Here is a 26889-nt window from a genome sequence, read left to right on the forward strand (position 1 = left end):
ATCCTAACACACCACACCAACTACACGGCTCCCCAAATAATTGAACAAAAAGTAGACAAAAAAGGACAAAACAAGGAAAAAGGACGATCAGGGGTTCTTTGCCGGTCCACCGGCCGCCGGCCGTGTCACCGGCAGCGAGGCCATTGAGAAGAGAGCAGAAATCAAGTGGGATGTGTGTTCTGCCGGTCAGTCGACCGCCGGGGCACCGGTAGAGAAGACAAAGTTGATGCGAGATTGTTGATTGTGGTGCGTTGTGCCGGCTAGACGGCTGCCGGTCCCTATACCGGTAGCGAGGTCTTCACAAAAAGAGAACAAATTAGGTGTGTTCCTGCCGGTTGAGGAGTCGGCTGCCGGGGCACCGGCATGGAGCACAAAGCTTCATAAAAGCTCGGTTTCGATCCCGAGTTCGAATTCGACTTTGAATATCTCAGTGATGGTGCAAGGTGATGACGGGTTGAAGGTGGTTATTAATGGAGGTGAGGTGTTGCACGCAGGGAACAACAATGGTGATGGGCCAAAAATGGTGAAGGTGATAAATGATGGTTATGGTGTCTGTCGGGGTGCTGTTAATGGAGATGGTGATTAATGGTGATGGAGCTCGGATGGTAATGCTGCTCGTCCATGACGGAGTTGTTGCTTGATTGGTGATGAATGCAGGGGAATAATTATGGTGAAATGAGTGACGGATGAAAGGTGGCCGGCTGTTAATGGCGGATGAAAATGGTGGTTGATGGAATGCGGGTGAGTATGAAGTTGAAGTGGTGATGCGGTGGTGGATGATTAATGGTGGAAGCTGCAGATGGTATAATGATGGTAAAAATGGTGAATGGAAATGGCCATTGTTGATGATGATGACGAAACAAAAGTAGCAGGGGAGTTGTGTTTGACTTTTGTAAAGTCGAATGGTCAACTTTCTTTGATAATATAAGCATGCCAATCCGTCTTGCTTTCCGTCTCATTGTTCCTCTAACTCGAATCTCCTCTTTATTATTCCGCCTCACCTATAAATTATATTTAATAAAATAAAAGTAATATTAATATTATTAAATTCCGATTAATTATTAAACATGACTAAGACGGCTAATTATTATAAATTAGTAATTAAATGAGCTTATTAGACAATAAGCACACAAAATCGAGTCGGAATAAGGTATAAATGCGGGGTAAAATACGACTAAAATACTACTTATCATTTCACTTTTCTTTTTTGGTGAATAGAAGCGGGATTAATCCAAAATGAAGAACAAGTACAAAAGAAAATAAAAACTAGAAAACATAAAATGGGATAAAACGAGGCCAAGTTACACCCATATCATCTTGTTGCACCATACGGAAAAGATGCCCTGGCATATTATCACACTCGATAAGGTTCAACCTCGGGTCCTGTGCAATAACCACATTGGCCAGCTAGTCCGCGCAATCATTTGCCTCGCGATAAATATGAATAACCTCTGCATTCCAAATCGAGTTTTGAATATAAGACTTACTCATACAAATATTTACCAAGTGAGAATGCGCCGTAGGAAGCATAAAATCGGTCTTCATAAAACTTTTCACTACCTTAGAATCCGTCTGAATTATAATCCTTGGAAATTTCCGTTCTTATGGCAATAACAAACCTCTCCCCAATGCCATCAACTCAGCACGTGTGACCGTCGCAATATCCACTTTCTCCGTGAAAACAACTAATATTTGATATTTGACTAGAAGAATCACGAAAAATAACTAATAGATAAAAAAAACTTTTAAAATTACTACTAAACTACGAGCACTTTTATATGAAAATAACTGATAGATAAGAGAAACTTTTTTATTTTACCCTAAGTAAGACAACTATGCGGTCATACATTCGTACAATATATATTTGATTCCGTTTTACTGTTAAAACAGATATTTCTGTCTTAAACAAGACTTCGTGGTAAAAATAACCGATATAAAATAATACGACCCGAGATAGCTCGTTTAAACCTTTCCGAAATTCGATACGAATTACCTTGGCGTCACAAATTTTCGGATCTTAAATAACCAACGTATAATAATCCGACCCAAAACAACCCGTCTTTAACAGTTTCGAACTCCGATCCGAACGATTCGATTAGTGGCTGCCGAAGGCCTACCAAATTAGACCAAATGACCAATATCCAGAAAATGAGAAAATGCATGATCAAAAATTGATGCATCATCGGAGGATTTTAAAACTTGTCTAGGGTTTCCTAGGGCTCCGTCTTATTTTCTTCGTTAACTTGGTTTTGCTCTTCTCTTTTGTTTTGCTTGTGTTTTATTGTGCAGGTGTCAATGGATAGTGGATCAACGAGTCACCACCGGGACGGGAAAGAGCCTCAAGGGTTAGAAGAAGGATTATTCGAATGGGAGGAGGAGGTCGGTGTTAAGGAAAAGGGTGAGAAATTCTTATTGGTGGGCAAACTTTGGGCATCAAGATCGATTAACGTTAAGGCAGCGATCGAGACCATGATTAAGTTGTGGAATCCATCGAAGCCAATGATGGGCAACGTGGTTGATGCGAAGGAAAAGACATTTATCTTTCGATTTGGGTCAGAACGGGATAAGGCTAGGGTTTTAGAAGGCCAACCATAGGCATATGTTTTAAAAAAATAATACAAATATTTTTTCGGTACAGACATGTAAATCAACTTAAATCCAAATCAATCTGAATTAACAGGGTCTGCAGTTCACCAGTAAGTATCAAAATTCAAAGGGTTATGTTCATATGTTTTTGGTAAAACGAATTGTCATAGATGATCTGATATTTGCTCGAGTACTCGACTCTAGAACATTGTTCAAGACAGGCCAGTAAATTACCATTAACTAATTATGAAACCAACATCAACTTAGTATACATCCACGGTTATAGCCTTATGCATCCGAGTACTAAAATATCAGAAAATTCTTAAAATAGTGCTAAAAAGTAAAAACCGAGGGAAAAGGGTCTATATCTTCTACTACAAACTGCCATACAACCGGTAACAAGTTTCTTCAAATCGACTGTAACAGAAAGTGTGCAACACGATATGCAACTGAGGTAGCTTATTAAGTACTAGCCTCAAAACTCTGGAGCTGAACAACGATCACGCTAATGTTATCATTACTTCCTCGAGCGATAGCCAACTCGGCCAACATGGTGGCGGCCGCTGCAGAACAATTCCCATGGACTTCCTGCAACACTTTCTTACTGACCTTACCGTAGAAGCATTTCCTGACTAGGTCACACACAGTCTCGTTTGCCAAGACGTCCCATAGCCCGTCTGTCGCTATCACCATGAATTCATCTGTTGGCCCTCGTTTGCATATTTGAACCTCGGGCTCTGATGTCATGTATGGCTTAAGATTGTAGTCCCCTGCAAAGCTGTATAGGTCAATAACTGTTTTCGACCTTTGATATGCAAAAGCAGAATAAAATCTGTTCAATATCAGTAATTCTTAAAATAGAAATGAAAACACAAGCTGATAAAAGATTCGGCATCAAATCTCATATGGACCTCAAGCTGATCGATAAAAGTTTAATCATCGCACCCAGTGGCGGAACCAGAATTTGAACTTGAGGGGGCGAAAAATTTTAGGGGGAGCGAACGACTAATTTCATAAGGTACACTCGAAATTTTTTCGAAAAATTTTAACTAAAACTTTGAAAATTTCATCCGTCCCTGATGGTGACCGCCTCTGCTAGCCCCTCCCTAGCTCCACCACTGATTGCACCTGAAAACAAACAAGAAAGCTATCCACAGGATGAGGAATTGGTATGCATGTTTTTGAAGATATACCTATGGATCTTGATGTTGACAGAACGCCCAAAACACGACTGCAGTCCAAATACTCGACCACTTTACCTCCTGCAGCCTCCACTCTTTGTTTTTCGTCAGGTCTCTCAGGCTACATATAACAATTAACAACTTACTACATTAGTATTACCAAAATAATCCGTACAATTCGCCGATGAATATCAGGAAGCTCTTTTGTAAGTTATGCTATTTATTGTTGTAAAAAAAAAAAACATTCGTTTAATTATTCCTACTCAAATTTTCTAATTTTAATGAAGATATCAAGTCAGATTATATGTAGCACTTAAGAGTTAGGACACATAATAATAAATAAATGAATCATAACAAAACAAAAAGATGCATGAATGCACAAAATCTTACGAGTATATTAGACGTGTAATATTACACATCACTTGTCATGCAAGACACAACCAAAATTAAAAAAATGGTTGTTACCACCGTAATACCTTATGATCACGTGACAAGGGAAAAGGAGCACCGTCACGAAACAAAACCGCTCTACAATCACCGCAATTGGCCACCACAATCACTTCCTTTCCTATAACCACCACCAATGCGGTGGACCCGACCGTCCTCGTAATGCTACGATTATTATTCCCACAGGCCGCAACCACCCCCGCCTCGGCTACCTCAACGTCCATCCTAGAAAAGCTAGTAGACATAACACTATCCCAATCCACATCCCTCCATCCTCCACGCGCTGCCACCTCTTCCGCAACGAGATAGTGTAACCTCTCCCTACACTTGTGGGACACCTTATGGCCACCGTGTCCGTCAAATACGGCGAAGAAATCATAAGCTGTCTCTTCTTTGTCGGCCGCTTGTTTATCATCGCCTGTGAGTTGGACGAGGTTTGGGAAGACCGTAAAGCTGTCCTCCATTGATCTTTGACGTCCAATTAGCGAGATAAGACCGTGTCCGAAGGTTGCTGTGTTGCTCATTTTTTCATCCGCTACTAGTACTCCGAATAGGAGGATTTCTTCTGCATATATGTCACACATTTGATATTTTTAAGCTTCGTAAGACGAAGCTTCGTAAGACGGTCTCGTGTCTAAGGCAGGTTCATTTCACGTATTTAAGGCGGATTCATCCCCCCTTTAAATCCTTTTATTATATTATTATTATTATTTGTTATCTAAATATCTTGTCATATATACATATATTAATATATACGCAATGTTGTCAGGATCGGGATTCTACTTTGGATCGATGGGGAGGGTAGGATCGAATCGGTAGAATCGGATCGTAGAATCGGAAGATTCTACAAACTCACTAAATATAATTTTTTATTTGGTAAAAAAATATAATTGAAAATCAAAACACTTATTTATTAATATTTATTCATAAAATATTGGTAATTAATGATTTTAGTATCATTGTATAAACAACTTACGTGAAATTTGGGTTTTACGGTGTCGTTATATAAAATTATATATTAATTTTTTTATTATGGAATCGGATCGTAGGATCGTAAAATCGTAGGATCGTATTATGATTCCATCTCTAGAAATTTTCAAATTAATAGGATCGTAAGATTCTACAACTATGATAGAATCGTAGGATCCAGGATCGGTCAAGCATTTTTGGATCGTAAAATCGTAGAATCGTTGGATCGAATCGCGATTCTGACAACAATGTATATACGTATGAAATTTGTGTTCAATATATATGGTGCTCTATGCATAGCTACGTGAAAGATTATAAAGCGCACATATATTCTTATTAATACAGGTTGAGTTGTGTCGGATTCATGTTCGTGTCACATGTAAAGATTATGAAGCGCACATAGTTACTTCATTCCGGTCAATAGTTTACATTTTTTTCTAAGGATTTTAGTCAGTAGTTTACGTTTTTTTTTAAGTATATTTTACTCTCTATTTTACTTTTTAATAATATTAAAAGTAATCCCCTTTTCTTTGTCCTTGATCTTTTTGTGTATAAAGTATATTTAAACTTTTATTGAAAGTTGAAACCATAAGAGCGGAGTATTTTACATAATACGATAACAATAATACGAGTACCTTGGAAAAAGGGCGGTGCAACTCTGATGAAGAATTGAAGGTCGTGTTGATGAAATAGACGGTCGTACCTTAGACCTCGGCTTTTTGGCTTATGACAAGTTTCTTTTTTTTGTTTGATTATTACACATCAGTGTGATCATCCACGATACACATATTATCATCGTAATCACGATTAATAAAATATTTTTTATTCAGATGACTAGGATTATGTTTTACCCTTTCCACCTGAAACTTAATGTTTTCTTCAGTATACTTGTGCATAACTCCACATTTTTTTGTACGTGTATGAGAGACAAATTAAATGAATAAACTCTCTAAATTAATATTGGACCATTTACATATATACAAGGTACTTAAATATGAAAAAAATAGGAAATAGAAGCTTACTAATAGTTCTAAATGTGACACTTGTATACAAACTTGGTTCGGTTGAATATGACTTGGTTTCTATTTCTGACACTTCAACATTCTTTGCTAATGATGATCAAAAACAAATCCATCCTATAAAAGATACGTACCATTCTTTCTAACTTGCCAATGGTGGTGATATGAGTGTGTAGTTGAATGACATGGCATTTTATTATCATCATTGCAGCATTTTTTTTTGGGTACTCGTCACACCATTTTTATGCACGAGTTTTACTTAACGGATTTTCTAACATGTGCCCTTAGGACACATGATAATAAGCTAATTAGGGAAGGTTTGTTGAGAATATATCATGACAAAATTAGAGATAAAACTCATATTTACCATAACGGTTTTTCTAAAATGTGCCCTAAGGGCACATGTTAATAATCTTAATATGGTAAGATTAACAATATATTCTTACTAATTATGATAACAATGAGTTTATAGTTAAATATCTCATGAGAATATATTGTCACTCTTACCATATTAAGGTTATTAACATGTGCCCTTAGGGCACATTTTAGAAAAACTCTTACCCTAATTAGTGATATAATGTTGAAAATCTTTCCATACTTAACTTATTATCATGTGTCCTTAGGGCACATGTTAGAAAAACCCTTTACCTAATTATGGACTTTTTGCCATAATATTTCCACAAATAACCCTTATTCTAAAAACAAAGAAACAAATTCTCTCTTTTACTCCTTCTCTCAAAATTAATCAAATCTCAACAAATTGCTTAACCAAGGATTTTAGTTTCATATTAACAAAAATTCTAACATCATTAGTTTTGTATGTTGGAATAAAATCGTAACAACGGATGAACGACAGATTAAAACTGAAACAAAAACAGGGAGAGAACTTATCGAAACAGAATAGCAGTGCCGTGGTAATGAAGCCACTGACTTGAAAACAATATGGGCACGACTCCGGTGGTTATTGCCTACACGCCGTATGTTTTCCAAGGTTAACACTGCAACTTTCGTACTTGACCACTAAAGCAAGAAAGCCTTGGAACAAACAGACATCATGCGGAAAATCTCGAAAGCTGGAAGGAGAGCATATTTGAGAAGAAAGAAGGAGAAGAGATTCATTGTGTGTATTTCGTGAAGTGAACACTCTATTTATGGGGAAAATAGAGGCATTACGAACAAAATCACAAGATAATTAAGGGACGGTCAAACGTAATTAAGGGATTAATTACGCTCCCTTAATCTCTGCAATCAATAGTCATAAAATATTTTGACTGTCACAAATACACTGAACCTGGACAAAGACCAAAAACACACAGCCCAAAAAGAGAATAAAAGAGGGCCTTTGGCCCGCCCCGCAGGGGCTCTACCCAAACCCAAACCCGAGCCCGAGCTCGAGCCGGGCCGGGCCGGCGCGCGCGCGCGTGTGTGTTTGGATCAGACACACAGTCCCAACACTCTCAACAATAGCCTCCTTGGTCCAACTCTTATCCACTTGGGGAGAGAGTAGATATATAAATATCAAAATACTACTACTCCCCACCGATGTGGGATGAAGGCGAAACTCCTTTTGAGTTTTTGGCTTTACTTGAAGCCATTACTACCAACAATCCCCCACTAATGGCGAAGAGAAAGCTAAAGAGATATTCCGGGTAAGGAAGGATTGGATACTTAAACGTTCAATGTCTTTCGACTTGAATTGACGTATTAGTGAAATGAGGCAACAACTTACTTTCAACAAGTGAATATCTTTCGATTTGAATTCCTCGTCGGACTTCGGTCGTTGAATTCCCCACAACACATATCATACCTTCAAAATCTGTTTTATTCCGCGATTTCTAAGTGTAACGCTTTTAAAGCCATGCGTTTACCTTGGTTTAGGTGAGTGCTCTAGCGAGAATTTACATATTCACACATAGATGGTGGTTGGGCCATCACACCCCTAAAGGTAGCTCAAGTGCTTCTCAGTAGCACTTCTCACGAGAGCTATTAAGGACAAAAGTCCAACCTCAAATAAAAACATAATCCATCAAGTGCGTCTCAAAAGCACCACCATAATTGGCTATGGATATCAAATGCCATAGGAATGAGTTATAGAGTCCATCAAGTATCACACTCAAACTTGATTCAAAGACTTAAGCCCCATTCCCCTCGACATATCAAGGACTACTCTCCTTGTTAACCCCTTAGTAAGGGGATCAGCAAGATTGAGTTCGGACTTCACATAGTCCAAAGCAATCACCCCATTTTTCTGGAGTTGTTTTACCACACCGTGCCTGATCCGAATATGTCGTTTCTTACCATTGTAGACATTATTCTTAGCAACACTGATAGCTGCTTTACAATCACAGAGAAGGGAGACTGGTGCAACCTGTCCCCCCACATAGGCACGTCTGCTAGTAAATTCCTCAACCAATCTGCTTCTTGACCTGCCAACTCAAGAGCAATGAATTCAGATTCCATGGTGGAGCTAGCTATACAAGTCTGTTTTGCAGACTTCCACGATATAGCTCCTCCACCCAAGGTGAACACATAACCACTAGTGGAATGAATTTCATCATTACCTGCAACCCAATTTGCATCACAATATCCTTCTAACACAGCAGGAAATTTACCATAATGCAAACACAAATCAATTGTTCCTTTCAGGTATTTAAGTAAACGACGAAGTGCATTCCAATGCTCAGCACTGGGGTTATGTATATATCGACTCAGTCTACTAACAGCATAAGCAATGTCTGGTCGAGTATAGTTCATGAGGAACATTACACTTCCTATAATCTTAGCATATTCTTCTTGTGAGACACTATCACCCAAGTTCTTACACAATGATATACTAGCATCATAAGGAGTTCTAGCAGGTGTAACATCAAAACTGTTAAACTTCTTCAACACTTTTTCAACATAATGTGATTGACTAAGGGATATACCACTTGGGGTTTTCACAACTCTAACTCCAAGGATAACATCAGCTTCTCCTAAGTCTTTCATCTTAAACCGTGATGACAAAAATTGTTTGGTTTTATTTACAACAGATAAATTATTACCAAGAATTAACATGTCATCAACATATAAGCATATAATCACACAATCTGATCCAAACATTTTAGAATAGACACACGAATCAGAATTGTTAGTTATATAGCCATCGTCAGTCAAAGTGTTGTGAAATTTCTCATACCACTGTTTAGGTGCTTGCTTAAGACCATATAGTGATTTTCTCAGTTTATACACCTTACTCTCTTGACCCTTTACCACAAACCCCTCGGGTTGCAACATATAGATCTCTTCATTTAGGTCACCATTCAAAAAAGCAGATTTTACATCCATCTGATGTACTACAAGATCATGAATAGCAGCCAAAGCAACAAGAGTTCTAATGGTGGAAATTTTAGTCACGGGTGAGTAAGTATCAAAATAGTCAATATCTTTCTTTTGTGTAAACCCCCTTACCACAGTTCTGGCCTTGAACCTTTCTATTGTTCCATCAGGTCTCATTTTCTTTTTAAAGATCCATTTGCTACTAATGGGTTTACTACCTTTAAGCAAATCAGTTAACTCCCAAGTCTGATTAGAAACAATAGAATATAGTTCATTTTTAATAGCTTCTTTCCAGAAAACAACATCTATAGATCTCATAGCCTCATCATATGTTTTTGGATCATCTTCTATTAAAAAGGCAGAAACAAGCTCATCAAAAGCACAAATATCACCTGCGACTTCAGATAAGTGAAGTCTGATAGCATCAGTTCTGACAAAATCACTCCCGTAGCTCTTTTCAATTTTGGGCCTTTTGCTCCTACTTTGTTCAACTGCATGATCCACAGAAGTACTAGTACTCGCATGCATAGAACTGTCCGTAGGGTTAACAGGCACAGTAGAAACAACAGGGGCATCGGGTAGTGATACCGTTTCCTTCTTCAAAGGAAATACCGCTCAAAAACTCAAAGCATCTCTAGCCTCAGATATAGACCTGTCACTTAAAGACATGAACCTATAAGCAGAACTGTTTTGAGCATAACCAATGAAAACGCAGTCATAAGTCTTAGGTCCAATGGTTGGCCTCCTGAAGCTAGGTAAGCCTACTTTAGCCAAACACCCCCACACTTTAAGGTAACTTAAGTTAGGAGCATAACCTTTCCACATCTCATAGGGTGTCTTGTCTAGTTTCTTATGAGGTACCCTGTTAAGAATATGACAAGCTGAAAGCACCGCTTCCCCTTACATATCATCAGAAAGGCCAGAACTTAAAAGCATAGCATTCATCATTTCTTTCAAAGTTCTATTTTTACGTTCAGCTACACCATTCGATTGAGGTAAGTATGGTGGGCTCTTTTCATGTATTAAACCATTTTTCTCACAAAAATCTACTAAGTAACCCGAGCCATACTCTCCTCCTCGATCGGACCTGACTCTTTTAATCTTCCTATCAAGCTGATTTTCTACCTCAGTTTTGAACTTTATAAACATGTCCTCAGCTTCACTTTTATTTCTAAGCAAATATACTTTGGTATATCTAGAAAAATCATCAATAAAAGTGACATAATAATGTTTACCACCTCTGCTCATGGTGTTTTTGAAGTCAGCTAGGTCGGTGTGAATTAACTCAAGAAGACTCGTTTGTCTAGTTGTAACAGGTCTACTAGGTTTCTTAGCAAATTTGGCCTCGACACAACTAGGACACTTCTTAAGAGTTTCTGAAGATAACGAAGAAATAAGCGACATAGATTTGAGCCTTTTAATCGAATCAACATTCACATGACCTAATCTACCATGCCAAACATCAATAGACTCAGCAAAATAAGCAGAAGTAGAAGCATTATTATTAATGATAGGAGAATCAACATTCAAAACAAATAAACCCTCACAGAGATAACCCTTGCTCACAAAATCCCCATTGCGCGACATTACAACCTTGTCAGCCTCAAAAACAAGTTTCACACCAGCTTTGTTTAGCAAGGCACCAGACACGAGGTTTCGACGCAAAGTAGGAACATACAAAACATTATTTAAAGCAAGAGTTTTCCCTGAGGTTAGTTTGAGAAAGATCTTGCCTTTTGGGTGATAACAATGAGAAGAAGAGTTACCCATGTAGACACATTCACCATCAGCAACATCTTCAAATTCAGCAAAGAGATCCTTGTTAGCACAAAGATGCCTTGAAGCCCCTGTATCCAGAATCCAATCACTAGCATTTTCAACCAGATTAGCCTCAACCACTACAGCAGCAATAATATCATCCTTTTCAGCAACATTAGCTTCAGCAGCAACTTTCTTTTGAGGACACTGATAAGCTTTGTGACCCGTTTTCCCACAAACATAGCAAACCAGATTTGGTTTCTGGTTCTTTGAGGCAGGTTTGGTGAATTTCCCTTGACCAGCTTTCTTGGCATTCTGACCCTTGGTTTGACCCTGACCAGCTTTAGCCTTTCCCTTACCCTTGAACCTATCTTCTTTTGAAGACCCACCAGTTTCAACAAGATTGGCTTTGTGAGTAGTAAGAGACAATTGGACTGACTTATCTTTCAGACGATTAACTTCTTCAGTCCTCATGTGGCCTACTAGCTCTTGAAGGGACAAATCTTTCTTCTTATGTTTCAAATGGTTCCTATACTCATTCCAGGAAGTAGGAATTTTTCTAGCAAAACATTAGCCAAGAAAATTTCATCTAGTTTCATTCCCTCATTAGTGACATCAGCACACAAGTTCTCATAAACATGAACTTGCTCCATAATTGGTTTGTCATCTGCCATTTGAAACCCAAGCCACTGCCCGACAACATATTTTTTCTTACTGGCATCATCAGCCCCATATTTTTTCTCTAACAATTCCCATATAGTCTTAGCAGATTTATGGACCGAAAATAAATCAAAGAGGGTATTCGACATATGAGTAAGGAGATGGAACTTAGCAGTTTTGTTATCCTTATCATGTTTCTTAATAGTCTCCTCATTCGACTTAACAGCAACAGACGAAGGTGGGGTAGATTCTACACTAGCGGTATGAATAAAGAGGAGGGTCGAGAAAAATAAAACATAGTCGATTTCTAATTGTTCAAAATACATAAGCGATTTTCGAGACCATCTTTTGTAGTTCATACCGTCTAAGGGTTCCAATTTCGACAATTCAGACAGAATTTTGTTTGAGACTGCAGCCATTGATACGACAAATAATATTGTTTTCAAATTGTTGGAATAAAATCGTAACAACGGATGAACGACAGATTAAAACTGAAACAAAAACAGGGAGAGAACTTATCGAAACAGAATAGCGATGCCGTGGTAATGAAGCCACCGACTTGAAAACAATATCGGCACGACTCGGTGGTTATCGCCTACACGCCGTATGTTTCCCAAGGTTAACACTGCAGCTTTCGTACTTGACCACTAAAGCAAGAAAGCCTTGGAACAAACAGAGACATCGTACCGGAAAATCTCGAAGCAACGAGAAGGAGAGCATATTTGAGAAGAAAGAAGGAGAAGAGATTATGTTGTGTGTATTCTGTGAAGTGAACAACTCTATTTATAGGGGAAAATAGAGCTGTTACACAGACAAAATCACAGTAATTAAGGGACGGTCAAACGTAATTAAGGGATTAATTACGCTCCCTTAATCTCTGCAATCAACAGTCATAAAATATTTTGACTGTCACAAATACACTGAACCTCGACAAAGACCAAAAACACATAGCCCAAAAAGAGAATAAAAGAGGGCCTTTGGCCCGCCCCGCAGGGGCTCTACCCAAACCCAAACCCGAGCCCGAGCTCGAGCCGGGCCGGGCCGGCGCGCGCGCGCGTGTTTGTTTGGATCAGACTCACAGGCCCAACACTCTCAACAAAAGCCTCCTTGGTCCAACTCTTATCCACTTGGGGAGAGAGTAGATATATAAATATCAAAATACTACTACTCCCCACCGATGTGGGATGAAGGCAAAACTCCTTTTGAGTTTTTGGCTTTACTTGAAGCCATTACTACCAACATTGTAGTAATTATTTTGTATCAAATTAAGTTGAATAAATGAATTTAGGGTTAATAAAATTTCGTTATGAAAAATAGGGTTTATAGGGTAGGCGGGGGTGGTAGAGATGGGGAGTTGATGGTGGCGGAGGGGCAAGGGTGGGGACGGTGCATGGGGGTCGGGTTTTAGGTGGTCGCGCTAGGGTTTAGCGGTTGGGATATGGGCGGATTAGGGAGGGGAATTCGAGTCTGGGTAGGTTTGGATGGACGAGGGAGGGAAGGGTCTGGGTGGGTAGCAGAGTGCGTGGTTGTCGTCGTTGGGTCTAGGTAGGTGGGGAGCGGGGACGAGTCTAGCCTGAGGTAAGTGGGGGAGGGGAGGGCGGACTTTGGCATGTAGGGGCATGGGTCGTCTTATCGGTGGTTGCGCCGGGAGGGACGGTGAGGGCTGGGGGGGTGGTCTGAGCGGGGTGGTGGTTGAGAGGGGATATGTAGAAATTAAAGGGGTGAAGTGATCAATTATGTACATGACTGAGTAAATTATGTCCATAAAAAAGCACAACCCTTTATTATATTATGAGTTAATTTTATGTAAGACGGTTTTAAATTAATATAATTGTAAAACGGATCAAACACAATTCTAATAGTCGGTAAAAGTGATTACTAAATGAGTCCGCTCTATGATGAATTTGTATAAAACTGTCTTACACAAGTATTTATATTATTTTTTTAAAACATATGTGTTTTGACAGGCTTTTTACTGATCTAGATTGTCCTGCCAGGGATTTATATGTAGGGTGATCTAGCTCAAACAACTCGCCTGATTGGTATAGTTAAGTGCAAAATGAACTAATAAACAATGACACAAAGATTTTTATACGAGGAAAAACCCTGGGAATAAGGGAAAAAACCACGGGCACCAAGCCAGGAGTGATTGTTACTATGATTTTAGATAGCCTGACAGAGTATTGTTATATCAGGCGTGACAGGCGGATATATTGTTTAAAAATACCAAAATATAAGTAAGAGTGAGAGTATATCTCATGATCCTTCTAATCTTCTCTTCTTCTCATATTTATAGCTGATCTCTCCCTCCTTCTTATGCCGTTTAGGGTTGCCTGGTAAATAGGGAATGTGCCCTATTTACCCGGAGGTGGTTGTTTCTTTATTAGCCGTTGCTTTGACTGTTCCCTATATCATAGCTTTCTGGAATTGGTCTTCCTTTTTTGTAGGGAACATATATCAGTTGCCTGTTTGTCGCATGTAGTGGCCTGGTGCTTTTCCTTTTCAGGCTGCTGGTTATCTTTCGCCTGTCTTTCATCAACTCCTGCTTGGTGCCTATCCGTGTTGAATTAATGCCTGGTTTCAGATGTCTTTTGCCTGGAAGTTGTCCTTGACTGTCGCCTGGCCTATGTCAGGTCAGGCAGGATGATTTAGGGCCCAACAATATGCAAACATGATGTTATCACGAAGTAGTAGAAAGAATGAAAAACAAAGATCAGAAACATAACCAGATTCGTAGTGACGTGGTAAGAAAGCCACTACCTTGAAAACTATTTCGGTACGACCGTGATGGCGATCAACAATTACCGATAATTCCCCAAGGATTTACACTACAACACTCAGGTACACCCACTCAAGCTTGAGAGCTTTTGGAACGAGAACAAAACTTAAAAAAAAGTATAAGAGAGGAAGGAGAAAAGATAGAAAGGAGAGTGTGTTGTGTGTTCTGAAGTGCAGCAAAAATGACAACCTGGACACAACAACTCGGAACGGGCCCAAAAAGATAGGCACAGCTCAGCGCAGGCGATTGTCAAATTCCGAATACGGGCCGAGCCGGGCTCGGGTATGGCGCACGCGTGTGCAAGTTGAATTAAGCACCTCGCAGACCTCTACAAAAGGCTCCGACCACAACCCACTAGTGATAAGGTGAGGAGTGAAGGGTAATATAAACCCATAAAATTCACATTATTCAAAATTCACCCACTAGTGATAAGGTGAGGAATGAATACGGGCCGAGCCGGGCTCGGGTACGGCGCACGCGTGTGCAAGTTGAATTAAGCACCTCGCATACCTCTACAAAAGGCTCCGGCCACAACCCACTAGTGATAAGGTGAGGAGTGAAGGGTAATATAAACCCATAAAATTCACATTATTCTAACAATGTGGGACAATTGGAAAAACAAGACAATGTAAAATGAGCCCATATTTCCACATGTGACACACATGTAAGTGGTGATTAACTCTCTTTACTTCGGCCAATTGTGAGATTAACCCCTTTAAATTTCAAATGTCGTGATTAGGTCCCATAACTTTGACCACAAGTAAAATCCAACTCAAATTTTATTTTTTACGACCAAAATCACAAGATTCACAACCAAAAAAATTCATTTTATATACATTTACAGAATTTATTAACACATGATAATAATAAAGTACTTGCATGAATTATACGTAAAATTAGACTTTTTTTTTTATAAAATATCCTCGCATATATATGCATATCGATTATTAAAATGGTACAAACTATAAGCTAATATAATAAATGTATTCTAAAAAAAATCATGTTAATAAATTATTTACATAATTTATAATTGTAATAAATATTTAGTTTATATGATTAACTTAGATATATACTGATTAATAATTCGATTTAGGTTGAAAATAGAAATTGAGTAGATTTCATTTTTCTTTTTTGGTGAATAGAAGCGGGATTAATCCAAAATTAAGAACAAGTACAAAAGAAAATAAAAACTAGAAAACATAAAATGGGATAAAACGAGGCCAAGTTACACCCATATCATCTTGTTGCACCATACGGAAAAGATGCCCTGGCATATTATCACACTCGATAAGGTTCAACCTCGGGTCCTGTGCAATGACCACACTGGCCAGCTAATCCGCGCAATCATTTGCCTCGCGATAAATATGAATAACCTCTGCATTCCAAATCGAGTTTTGAATATAAGACTTACTCATACAAATATTTACCAAGTGAGAATGCGCCGTAGGAAGCATAAAATCGGTCTTCATAAAACTTTTCACTACCTTAGAATCCGTCTGAATTATAATCCTTGGAAATTTCCGTTCTTATGGCAATAACAAACCTCTCCCCAATGCCATCAACTCAGCACGTATGACCGTCGCAATACCCACTTTCTCCGTGAAAACAACTAATATTTGATATTTGACTAGAAGAATCACGAAAAATAACTAATAGATAAAAAAAACTTTTAAAATTACTACTAAACTACGAGAACTTTTATATGAAAATAACTGATAGATAAGAGAAACTTTTTTATTTTACCCTAAGTAAGACAACTATGCGGTCATACATTCGTACAATATATATTTGGTTCCGTTTTACTGTTAAAACAGATATTTCTGTCTTAAACAAGACTTCGTGGTAAAAATAACCGATATAAAATAATACGACCCGAGATAGCTCGTTTAGACCTTTCTGAAATTCGATACGAATTACCTTGGCGTCACAAATTTTCGGATCTTAAATAACCAACGTATAATAATCCGACCCAAAACAACCCGTTTTTAACAGTTTCGAACTCCGATCCGAACGATTCGATTAGTGGCTGCCGGAGGCCTACCAAATTAGACCAAATGACCAATATCCAGAAAATGAGAAAATGCAGATCAAAAATTGATGCATCATCGGAGGATTTTAAAACTTGTCTAGGGTTTCCTAGGGCTCCGTCTTTTTTTCTTTGTTAACTTGGTTTTGCTCTTCTCTTTTGTTTTGCTTGTGTTTTATTGTGCAGTTGTCAATGGATAGTGGATCAACGAGTCACCACCGGGACGGGAAAGAGCCTCAAGGGTTAGAAGAAGGATTATTCGAATGGGAGGAGGAGGTCCGTGTTAAGGAAAAGGGTGAGAAATTCTTATTGGTGGGCAAACTTTGGGCATCAAGATCGATTAACGTTAAGGCAGCGATCGAGACCATGATTAAGTTGTGGAATCCATCGAAGCCAATGATGGGCAACGTGGTTGATGCGAAGGAAAAGACATTTATCTTTCGATTTGGGTCAGAACGGGATAAGGCTAGGGTTTTAGAAGGCCAACCATGGGCATATGTTTTAAAAAAATAATACAAATATTTTTTCGGTACTAAATCAACTGAAATCCAAATCAATCTGAATTAACAGGGTCTGCAGTTCACCAGTAAGTATCAAAATTCAAAGAATTGTCATAGATGATCTGATATCTGCTCGAGTACTCGACTCTAGAACATTGTTCAAGACAGGCCAGTAAATTACCATTAACTAATTATGAAACCAACATCAACTTAGTATACATCCACGGTTATAGCCTTATACATCCTGTTGTATATTTTGTGAGGTTTATTTGAAAACACAATATGAGGAAGGGAGAAAGTTTCTTATTCACTTAATCAAATTCTGAATAAATTACAATCCTTAAATAGGAAAACTAAAAGAGGTATCCACCTCTCAATGCATAAATGAGAAATGCCTACAAACCAGGAGCATTACTCTAAAACAAACAAACTGAAATCCTAAAAACCTGAAAGCAACAACTAAGTCATGATCCACAAACTAAGGCCATGACTTGACTGGGTCCTAAACTTAAGCAAACATTTGAATTATGCATTCTAACACCTGTGGACAGCGGGCCGCCCACGGGGGCGCTTGGGAGTGAAGGGGCTCGAAAACAAGCGTTTGCATTTTGTAAGGAGTCGCCACCAATTTTTATGGGAAATTGGAACCGTTCGAATACCTCGTGTCATGTCAAGACACAAAGTAGTGACATGAACACTAAGCAATCGTTACCCTTAGCATTCTATGTCTAGAATGACTCTCGCGGATGCCAATGAACACGGGTGCTCACGGAGATCTGGAGTAAGGGGTGAGGGTACGTATTAGGAAGCTCTTTTGATCGAACACCTAATCCCGCCCGCCTCGATAGCGGCCTCTACTAATGATTAGGGAGTTTATTCGTACTTGATATATCGTCGGCTATATGCATGCAATGCAACATCCATTAGATTAATCCTAACATGTGAAATTAGCTAAGTCGGTGAACAATTAATTAGGCAAACAATTGGGTCGAAGTAGGATTTAAGGTTCAATTACATGTGGAACATACAAAACAATGAAATAAATGAAATAAATTACAATAATGGAAATTACATTAATTACATTGGATTAGGCGGTTTATGTCGAAAATACCTTTAAAACGGATAATTTGATAAAAAGGAACAAAAGAATAAAATAACAAGTTAACGAACAGGAATTAGCGATATTACGAATATTAGTTAATTGATACGTAAACTAATTAATCTAGGTCAAGGCAGAAAAGGAGTTCAGGGACAGAAGTCGTCTGGAACAAAGAAGAGACAACTCGCGCCCTTTGAAGAGGCGCAGCGATTCTTTGCGTCTGTTCCAAGGACGAACTCTGGCTGTGAAGCCAAAACTGCAATTGTTAACGTTAATTGGTGAATTTAAGGGATTGATTATGATAATTGACCCGGATGAAAGTGATTTACGGATTATTTACATGTGATTGAGGTCATAAAAACAACAAAACATGGATGAAGACGGAATTAAAGACAGATTAATTATGTGAAGGGTCGATGTTAATGAACGAATCAATCAAGTGAATAATTAACTAAACATGATGAAATATCAATGAATACGGATGCAAATATATCAATGACGAATCTCAGAAACTCAATATGGACAGATTGAACTTCTAAAACCCGAAACTTGAATCAATGACGAAAACCCGCAAATATGAATTATAAGGGATTTAAGTCGGACTAGATGACGATTTAAACATGTTAATGATGAATTATACAATATACATATGATTTATAAATTACCGTGATGAAGAATTAAAGAACAAAACGAAAGGAACAATTTTTGGTACGAATTACAGAGGACGGAGGAAGAAGAAAAGAAGCAGGAACTGTGGCAACCTCACGAAGAGGCGCAGCAGGTGCTGCGCTCCTTCGAAGAGGCGCAGCAGTTGCTGCGTCTTTTCTCGACGTCTGTCTACTGGAAATCCGCAAAAACAGGTTTTAAAGACGGTTTTAGAAATCGGTTTTAATGAGATACTTTCGACATAAACCTTACAATTGTTATACAATAATAAAATACAATAAATAAAAGGAGATTAATACACCCTCAGACTTACATGTTGACGGAACGAGAAGAACTAAGAAGATCGATTAGTGAATGCTCGACGCGAATGCAAGGAAAGAGTGCCCTCGAAAGAGGAAAACGATTTAAACAGATTGATTAATTAGATTGATTGAGTGTAGTGGTCAAATTGGTCGGTCATGCAACGGAGAGGCTGGTACCCGGAAAGATCCGAGCTTACGTGGTCGAAGGTTCAAGCACGTAGGCGCCAATTAGTAAGAACAAAGTCTAGAATGCAAAGGGAGAAGAGAAGGGCGGACACTCGCGTGAGAAATATGAGGAACGAAAGCTCCTATTTATACTAATCACGTGAAGAAATAGGGTTTCGGAGACTCTTTGGAAGTGAATCTCGGAAAGATATAAAAAAGATACGTAAATCATGCAAAGAAGGGCCTGGGAAGAGGCGCAGCAGCCACTGCGTCTCTTGGAAGAGGCGCGGCCAGTCGCGTCTGTTCCCAGGAGGTTTCCTCCTGCTTAAGAAAGATTTCCGCGTTTTAGTTATGGTAGGACGGATTTAATTTGATTATCTTTTGAATATTACGGGATATTATTTGCCAAAAGATAAAATTTGATGAATATGGAATAGAAATATCCGGAACATTCCGAACATTTCGACCGGGATTTAACAAAGCCCTATCGAGAAAATGGAGACGGTTTTTGACCCGGACTCCGAATGTACTCTAATTACTGCCAAAACGACCGTATCGGCACGTAGATGACAACTAAGAGGTTGACATTTTTATTTGAGCAATCACTTGACGATAATCTTACGAACTGTCACTAATCGTTCCGCGAATCAAACATGCGGCCCAATCATCACCGGGTGGTTTGCGAGGGGTGCAGAAACGAGGTGTCTCTGAGCCCCACTTTGACCGAGGCTTGGACAAGGCGAAAGTCAAAGTATAGCCATCAGGTCAATCGAAGATTACAACCTGACGACTATGGCGACGCGAGGCGGCTCAAGGGGTCTGAGCCAAGGACCTGTCGTTGGGAACATTTTAGAGTCTGTCGACTATCGGGGAGGGTCGTTTAAAGTCCATTAGACTACGTAAGGAGGCTCGCCAGCCATAAGAAGGAACCATACCTGAGACTTCTTCTTCGAGATGCTTTCGGAGGTGCATAGGAGCTAAGGTTAAGACCTAAAGGTTATATATGAATGTGCTAGGGTGTGGGACCCTAAAGGAAAGCATTGACAGGAAGGAGGCCAAATATGAGTTCTGACCTAAAGGTAACTAAGGTTCGGGTATAGGAACTTCTGGAGAACGACACCCTGCCGAACTCCGCGGGGAAACAAGAAACATTGGAAGCAGCAGGACGTTGGTAGAAACTGCTGGGGGAATCCGCTTGCGTTGGTCTCAAACGAATTCTGGCGAAATTTGGAAGTTGAATCTGCTTGCGTCGGTCTCAAGCGAACTCTTGTTGGGGAATATATTGACGACTAGGAACATCTTGATCGTCGGGGAAAGTCTTGAGTGAGCAGTACTGCAAAATACTACTGCGCCGGAAATGGTTGAGCAATACTGCGAAATACTGCTGTGCGGGATAAAATGAACTTGGACAATACTGCGAAATACTGTCGCACTGGATAAAATGCGGACCAGAACGAAGGGAAATCGTCGAAACGGACCAAAGTGATAAAATGTCATCGAGGAAGAGGCGCACCAAAGATGGGCCCACGAGTAACGAACTCATAACGGATTTTTGAAAATCCATCAGGAGGGAAACAAAGGAAGAGGCGCAGCAAGAGCTGCGTCTCTTGGAAGAGGCGGCCCCCGCCGCGTCTGTTTCAATTCAAAGAATTCGCGTAAAAACGCGAAATCAGAAAGGTTTTCATTTCATTATTTCGAAACATAAATCCTTCAATTTCTCTCTCAAATCTTCACCATTTCTATCAAGGTTGGATTCAAAAGCTTGCTTGGAATATGACTAATCGAGGTATGTGCTTTAATCTTGCATTAATCTTCCATTTTTGTCGAATTTTGAGCCGCGAACATTAGGGTTTTCGACCCTTTTGATCGAAAATTTGGGGCTTTTCCCCCAAATGGATTTGTCATGCCAAATTGATACTAGAAATGAGTAGTAGGCAATGTTAGGAACATAACCATGTATTTACTTCGAATTTTCATCAAGTTTTGAGCCCTTGAGCGAATTTTGAGACGGTTTCACAGCTAGATCGAAAATTGCTTCGAAAATGGCCTTAGGATTGCCCATTTGTGATGAAATTTGATAGTAGGGACCCTTGGATGATGGGTAAACTTCCTGTCATCTCGGAAATTTGGTTGGTGACAACTTTTGCAGGACACTTTTTAGGGCATAATCGCCGTTATAGCGAAATGCTGCCGAATTTTCGACTCGAATTCGGAACTAGGCTTTGACTTTGACTTGACTTGACCCTATTCGTCACATGAGTGATTGGGTTTGGCGGGAACATGGCCAAGGATGGCCGGAAAGGGGCGATTCTCGGGCCTCAAGGCTCGAAAACTACTTAACAAGGGCTTGTCGTCATGTGACGCGGCCTGGATTTGCTTTAATCGTTGCAGGTGACGATGCTTCTTCTTCTGGGAGAGATCCCATGGACGTAGACGCCGCTGCTGTTGAGGAGGCTTTAGAGCAGGCCTTCACCGCCGCGGTGATGGCTGCTGCAGAGGAGGTCCCCGAGGAGGAGGCTGCTGACGAGGAGGAGATTCCGAGACGGGCCCACCTCGGACGAGGGGGTCGCCAGCTGAGAGGTGCTCCTGCGTGGGCCGAGACCTGGGAGAGCAGGCACCTTGTGTGGGCTGCAGAGGGTCACTTGTCCTACGGAGACGGTGAAAGCTTGGTAAATAGGAATTCCCTAACTCATTACCTATCCTTTTCCGTTTTTGTTCAAATCTCTTTCAAATTTATTCCAAAACTAAAGATAGCTTTGTTTCAAATCATGATAGGAGGCCGGGAACATCCGGTCGTTCTCGGGGTATACGAAGGCGATGGAGCACTACGAGCGGCTTCGGAGGAGAGAGGGCCATGATCGAGCGCGGAGCGTTTGGTCCTCCGGGTTCGGTTTGGAGGGATATCGTGAAGAGGAAGTTGCGGGCCAACCTTAGCCTGGTTCGCGCTTTCTTGGATCGATTCTGGGATACGACTTCCACATTTCACCTGCCTTTTGGTGAGGTGGGAGTCACCTTGGAGGACTACGGCATGATTTCTGGCCTGCCGTGCGGGACTGAGGAGATGGTGTGGCCGGAGGCTGGCATGAGGGCGGATTCGGCCGAGGCGAGGAGGTTGATCGGCTGGAACTTGTCGCCGAAGGCCTGTTGCGTGCCGGGTTTGGTACCCGCACCTATGTTCGAGATTACTTTGCGGGGAAGACCCAGCATCGGTGGTGATCGATGGGAGGGAGACGGCTCCTCCTCAGACAACGGTGAAAGCGGAGCAGGGCTCGTCTCGTGGCTTTGGTGGTTCTTGTCTTCGATTTACCTCGGAGACAAGGGTGAGAGGCTGTCGACGAAGCTTCTCCCCTTTCTTTTCGACCGAGTTCCTTAGGGCGTTGGGGACTGGGGTCATCGCTTGGTTTTGCGGTCCTCATCCGCTTTATGAGGGCCATGGTTCGCCAGAGCCGATGGAGAAGGGGACTTCTCTGCGCCTGTCGGACCGGACAACTCGTTGGAGGTATGAACCTTCCTTTAGATCAACGTAAATTCCTTTCTTTTATCAAAGATCGAAAGATCGTCATTGACTATTCTGCTTTCACGGGCGTGGGTGTACTCTTACTTTCCGGACCTCGCGCCCAAGAGGACGGAGCCGTTGGAGAGGGCCTATCCCGTGGTGAGGTATTGGGTCATGTGCCGGACGAAGAGCAAGCGTTCTTCTCACAACGTCTACCGGCGGGATGTGAACGCCCTTCACCGAGCAAAGCGTGAGTATCCCATTTGTATTCATTCACATCTTCTCATACTTTGTTTTCAATTGATCATAGGAATGACCTTTGCCTTCATATTGTCACGGTGGGTGCCGGACACTTGGGCGGAGTACTGGAGCGCCTCCTTCGTTCTTCGAGACCCCGTCCTAGGAGCTCGAGTCGGCCGGGCTGTTGTGGACGTCGATGGGTCTGTATGGTATCCGGGCGAGCGATTAGCTCGTCGGTGCTCGGGCGCGTTGACGGTTCCCCGTCGATCCTCCCAGGACGATGTTTAGGGAGCCTTCTGAGGCTGAGAGGGAGGCGGACTTGGCCGGTGCCAGTGGCGACGACCTTCTTCTCCCTGAGGAGGACTACTCGGCGTTCCTTTACGGGAGGTTGGCCTATTGGCCGGTGGTGGTGAGTATCCTTTGTTTTCTTGTTGATTTGATTTTGAAAATTACGACGAAGGATCATCGATTAACGAGAGTTGTTTTGTCCTTGTAGGAGGTTGAGGCGGCGGGCATCGAGCCCCCAGAGTACCCCGAGACCCTCGAGTACACTGACGCTACTGGGAGGACGACGATCTCTGAGTTACGTGACTTTGACGTAGCTGTGACGGATGCTGGCCTGGATGATCGGCGACATCGATTCGGAGGGTGAGCTCCCATTTTGCATGGTTTTCGTGTAAGAACACGTTTGATCGAATTTGTTTAATTTTCGAGAATTTCCTTTTGAAATGCGAGTCGCGCCATCTCGGTTCGTGGCACTATGGAGGGTGGCCAACCGGCTACGAGCTACGGCCATTGAGGCACTCGTCGGTGGTCGAGGTCGTCAGGTATGAACCTTTGTACCTATTTTTCGATCTCCTCTTTTTTTTGAGTTTTGGTTTTGCAATTGAGTTGATTGACGTGAGCCAATTCGTTGCTGTTTGCAGGGTGACCGCGAGTCAGGACGAGAGCTGGCCCAGGCTCGGGAGGAGACGGCTCGCTTGTCGAGGGAGCTCGAGTTTCGGGATGCCGAGATCGCCGCTACGATGGCGAGAGTTCTTGAGTTGGAGGGTGCTCGGCAGTAGCTTGTGTAGTTTTGTAGATTTGTACATTTTGATTTTGAAACATTTTTGGACTTGGTTTGGGGCGCAAGCCCCCAGTTTTCTTGGATTTGATTTGGTCGGGGCGCAAGCCCCCAGTTTGCTTGTACATTTGGACTTGTTCGGGGCGCGAGCCCCCAGTTTGCTTGTACATTTGCTTTTTGCTGTATATGATGGCCTGAGTGCCTTTGCTGCTGGGTTGTTTGTTTGTACCTGCAGGTTAGTTCTTGAACAGGTTTGGTAGATAACGGTTTATGCCGTTACGCTGCCGAATTTTACATAGAAAAAATCACGCAACACATACATTTTATATACATATAAGGCCTTTAATTAGCGCACAATGAGACTCAAAAGAAACGCAAAAATGCAAAAATTTTGCCGGAAATGAAATGACAAATGACCGGAAATGACAAATGACCGGACGATAGGGAGGGTTACCCCCGAAAAAAAAAGAAAAATAGAAATTCATAAGTTAGAAAATGTAGCAAAAAGAAATTAAGAAAATGAAATAAATGTGTAAATGTTTGAATAATAAGAAAAAATTAAACGGACAATTAAATACACAAATGTGATAAAATGGCGAAAATGTCAATGTCGCCTCGAAATGCGTGCCTGTGACTTTAGGAAATCCCAAGACATGGTAAACTTCCGTAGTTTACCAAAATAAAATCCTATAGGAATAGGAAATCACGCGTGTTATAGAATTAGGAAAGATCCAAACGCGGAAATTACAGGAGTGAGCCTGGGGAAGAGGCGCAGCATGAGCTGCGTCCCTTTGAAGAGGCGCAGCGGGTGCCGCGCCTGTTCCCAGAGGGGTTTGTTCTGACGGATTTTGGAAACCGCAAATTAGTATAAATAGAAGCGCTGCCGAAGCTTTGAATCATATAATTCTTCCGTCTTTTCGTCGCCGCTTCTCCTAAAACTCCTAAAATAAATTTTCAAGAGAAAATTATCATCATGAATACCTTGGAGGTTCGCTTGAAGGAATGGACTAATGAGTTTTCGAACACGGAAAAGCACGACATGGGTGCTTATAATCTTGGGTCTTTATTGAGTTTGAAACTCATCAAGGTGGTGAAACCGTTCTTAGATGCTTGCCTTGATTATTGGGATCCCAATTATCATGTATTCGCCTTTCCAGGAGGTGATATTTGTCCTTTTCCAGAGGAAATTGCCGCTATTGGCGGTTGGGACCCCGAACACTTACCTGCCATCCCTTCTACTGCTCAAGGGTATAAGAGTAAGTTCAGAGATTTGCTTGGACTTACTAGACTTGAGGTGGATCGCCTTGTTACTTCGAAAGGCGTGCGGATGTTGGATTTTATAGACCGATTCATCAACAGGGCCGACCCTACTGTCTCTTATGTTGCCAGGAGGAGAGCATTTGGCTTCTGTTTGTTGCATGTGTATGTCTTTCAGGGACATGTTGATGAGGACTTGAGAGGTGATCCTCGCCTTTTGAGCCTTATTGAGCAAATGGAGTCGCGCAGAGCCCACTTGTCATCGTGCTTAGGGAGATCATTTTGGGTTTGGATAATAGGAAATCCAACCGCGATCTGCCGTTCTTGGGAAGTCCCGTTATCCTACAGGTAAAAGACACCTTCTTCTTTTTTTTTTTTTTTTTTTTTTTTTTTTTTTTTTTTTTTTTTTTTTCCGTTTTTTTTTTTTCGTTTGGTGTCTAATACTGTCTTGGTAGGTTTGGCTCATGGAACGCTCCCGATTGCTTGAGCCCCAGGTTCATGCACTTTCCTATCATGCCCGTATGATTTCGATGAGGACACTACCTGTACATGGTGGACTTCACCCGGTCGTGACTATTGGAAGAACAAGTCAAGACCGATGACGGCCCTTTGATCGGGTGGATTGTACCGTGGTGGCACCTCAAGTCCGCACATCGGGGTGTCTTCTTTAGATCCCACTAGGTCCGTGCGCATCCCCGGATTGGAGTTTATGGTGTGCATCTTTCCGAGAGGTTGATGAGGCAAGTTGGGTTGAAGCAGATGATCCCTAGGCTTGACACCGTCAGATCGCTATGGCGTTGACTACCGAGAGCCGAAGAGAGTGGGCTATGAAATGGGCCCAGAGAAACATGTGGTTCCTGAGCTTCTCCTCCAGTGCTTTGTGGGTGTCGGACTCTTATCTGAGGTGGAGGAAGGCTGCAACTTCGGGAGAGCGCGAAGATCGAGGAAGCGCGAGCCGTTGATTACAAGGTGCGCGAGGGAGAGAAAGAGAAAGAGAAGCATCTGACCGAAGGAGAAGAAGAAGCCGGCTTTCAAGTCATTCATCCTTCGAAGAAATCAAAGACTACTCCTGCCGCAGAGATGGTGGTTGACAAGAACGGGAGAGTCAGGCCTCGAGAAAGACCGTTGGTGATTAGGTCTGAAGTGGTGCAAGAGCGCCCGGCTCGAGGTCGTGACAAGAAATATGACAAGAACGACAAGGGCAAGGGAAAGATGGAGGAGTAGCCCAAGTCTTAGTTATTATTATTTGATTATTATTATTATTGTTGTAATAAAAAGGAGGGATTTTTAGAATCCTAGCCTATCTATTTTTATTATTTGTCGTACTATTATTATTAGAAATTGAATGAAATAAAAGA

General features: G+C 41.2%; 3 protein-coding genes across 3 annotated transcripts; all 3 read right to left on the reverse strand.

The window, feature by feature from the left end:
- Nucleotides 1–2837: 2837 nt before the first annotated feature.
- Nucleotides 2838–4846, reverse strand: LOC141585810 (protein phosphatase 2C 51-like). The gene is made up of 3 exons (XM_074406849.1): nucleotides 4244–4846; nucleotides 3780–3888; nucleotides 2838–3356 (listed from the first exon to the last, which is right to left on the reverse strand). The coding sequence occupies exons 1-3, from the start codon at nucleotides 4796–4798 to the stop codon at nucleotides 3049–3051; spliced, it is 972 nt and encodes a 323-aa protein (XP_074262950.1). The 5' UTR covers nucleotides 4799–4846; the 3' UTR covers nucleotides 2838–3048.
- A 3615-nt stretch (nucleotides 4847–8461) lies between these two features.
- Nucleotides 8462–11752, reverse strand: LOC141588800 (uncharacterized). The gene is made up of 5 exons (XM_074410225.1): nucleotides 10982–11752; nucleotides 9739–10117; nucleotides 9247–9486; nucleotides 8815–9093; nucleotides 8462–8763 (listed from the first exon to the last, which is right to left on the reverse strand). The coding sequence occupies exons 1-5, from the start codon at nucleotides 11750–11752 to the stop codon at nucleotides 8462–8464; spliced, it is 1971 nt and encodes a 656-aa protein (XP_074266326.1).
- A 44-nt stretch (nucleotides 11753–11796) lies between these two features.
- Nucleotides 11797–12357, reverse strand: LOC141588801 (uncharacterized). Its single transcript, XM_074410226.1, has one exon. The coding sequence runs from the start codon at nucleotides 12355–12357 to the stop codon at nucleotides 11797–11799; it is 561 nt and encodes a 186-aa protein (XP_074266327.1).
- Nucleotides 12358–26889: the final 14532 nt, after the last annotated feature.

The sequence above is a fragment of the Silene latifolia genome, chromosome 6, assembly GCF_048544455.1.
Source record: "Silene latifolia isolate original U9 population chromosome 6, ASM4854445v1, whole genome shotgun sequence".
NCBI lineage: Eukaryota > Viridiplantae > Streptophyta > Magnoliopsida > Caryophyllales > Caryophyllaceae > Silene > Silene latifolia.

Bases quoted from the DNA above. Each gene is read 5' to 3' on its own strand.
- LOC141588801 (XM_074410226.1), bottom strand. From the start codon at position 12,357: ATGGCTGCAGTCTCAAACAAAATTCTGTCTGAATTGTCGAAATTGGAA.
- LOC141585810 (XM_074406849.1), bottom strand. From the start codon at position 4,798: ATGTGTGACATATATGCAGAAGAAATCCTCCTATTCGGAGTACTAGTA. The intron at 3,889-4,243 runs GTATTACGGTGG...TGTTATATGTAG, and splicing joins CCTTGTCACGTGATCATAAG to CCTGAGAGACCTGACGAAAA. The intron at 3,357-3,779 runs GTATATCTTCAA...ACAGCTTTGCAG, and splicing joins GTCAACATCAAGATCCATAG to GGGACTACAATCTTAAGCCA.
- LOC141588800 (XM_074410225.1), bottom strand. From the start codon at position 11,752: ATGAGGACTGAAGAAGTTAATCGTCTGAAAGATAAGTCAGTCCAATTG. The intron at 9,094-9,246 runs GTAATAATTTAT...ATGTTGAAAAAG, and splicing joins TGATGACATGTTAATTCTTG to TGTTGAAGAAGTTTAACAGT. The intron at 8,764-8,814 runs GTAAATTTCCTG...ATTGGGTTGCAG, and splicing joins TGATTTGTGTTTGCATTATG to GTAATGATGAAATTCATTCC.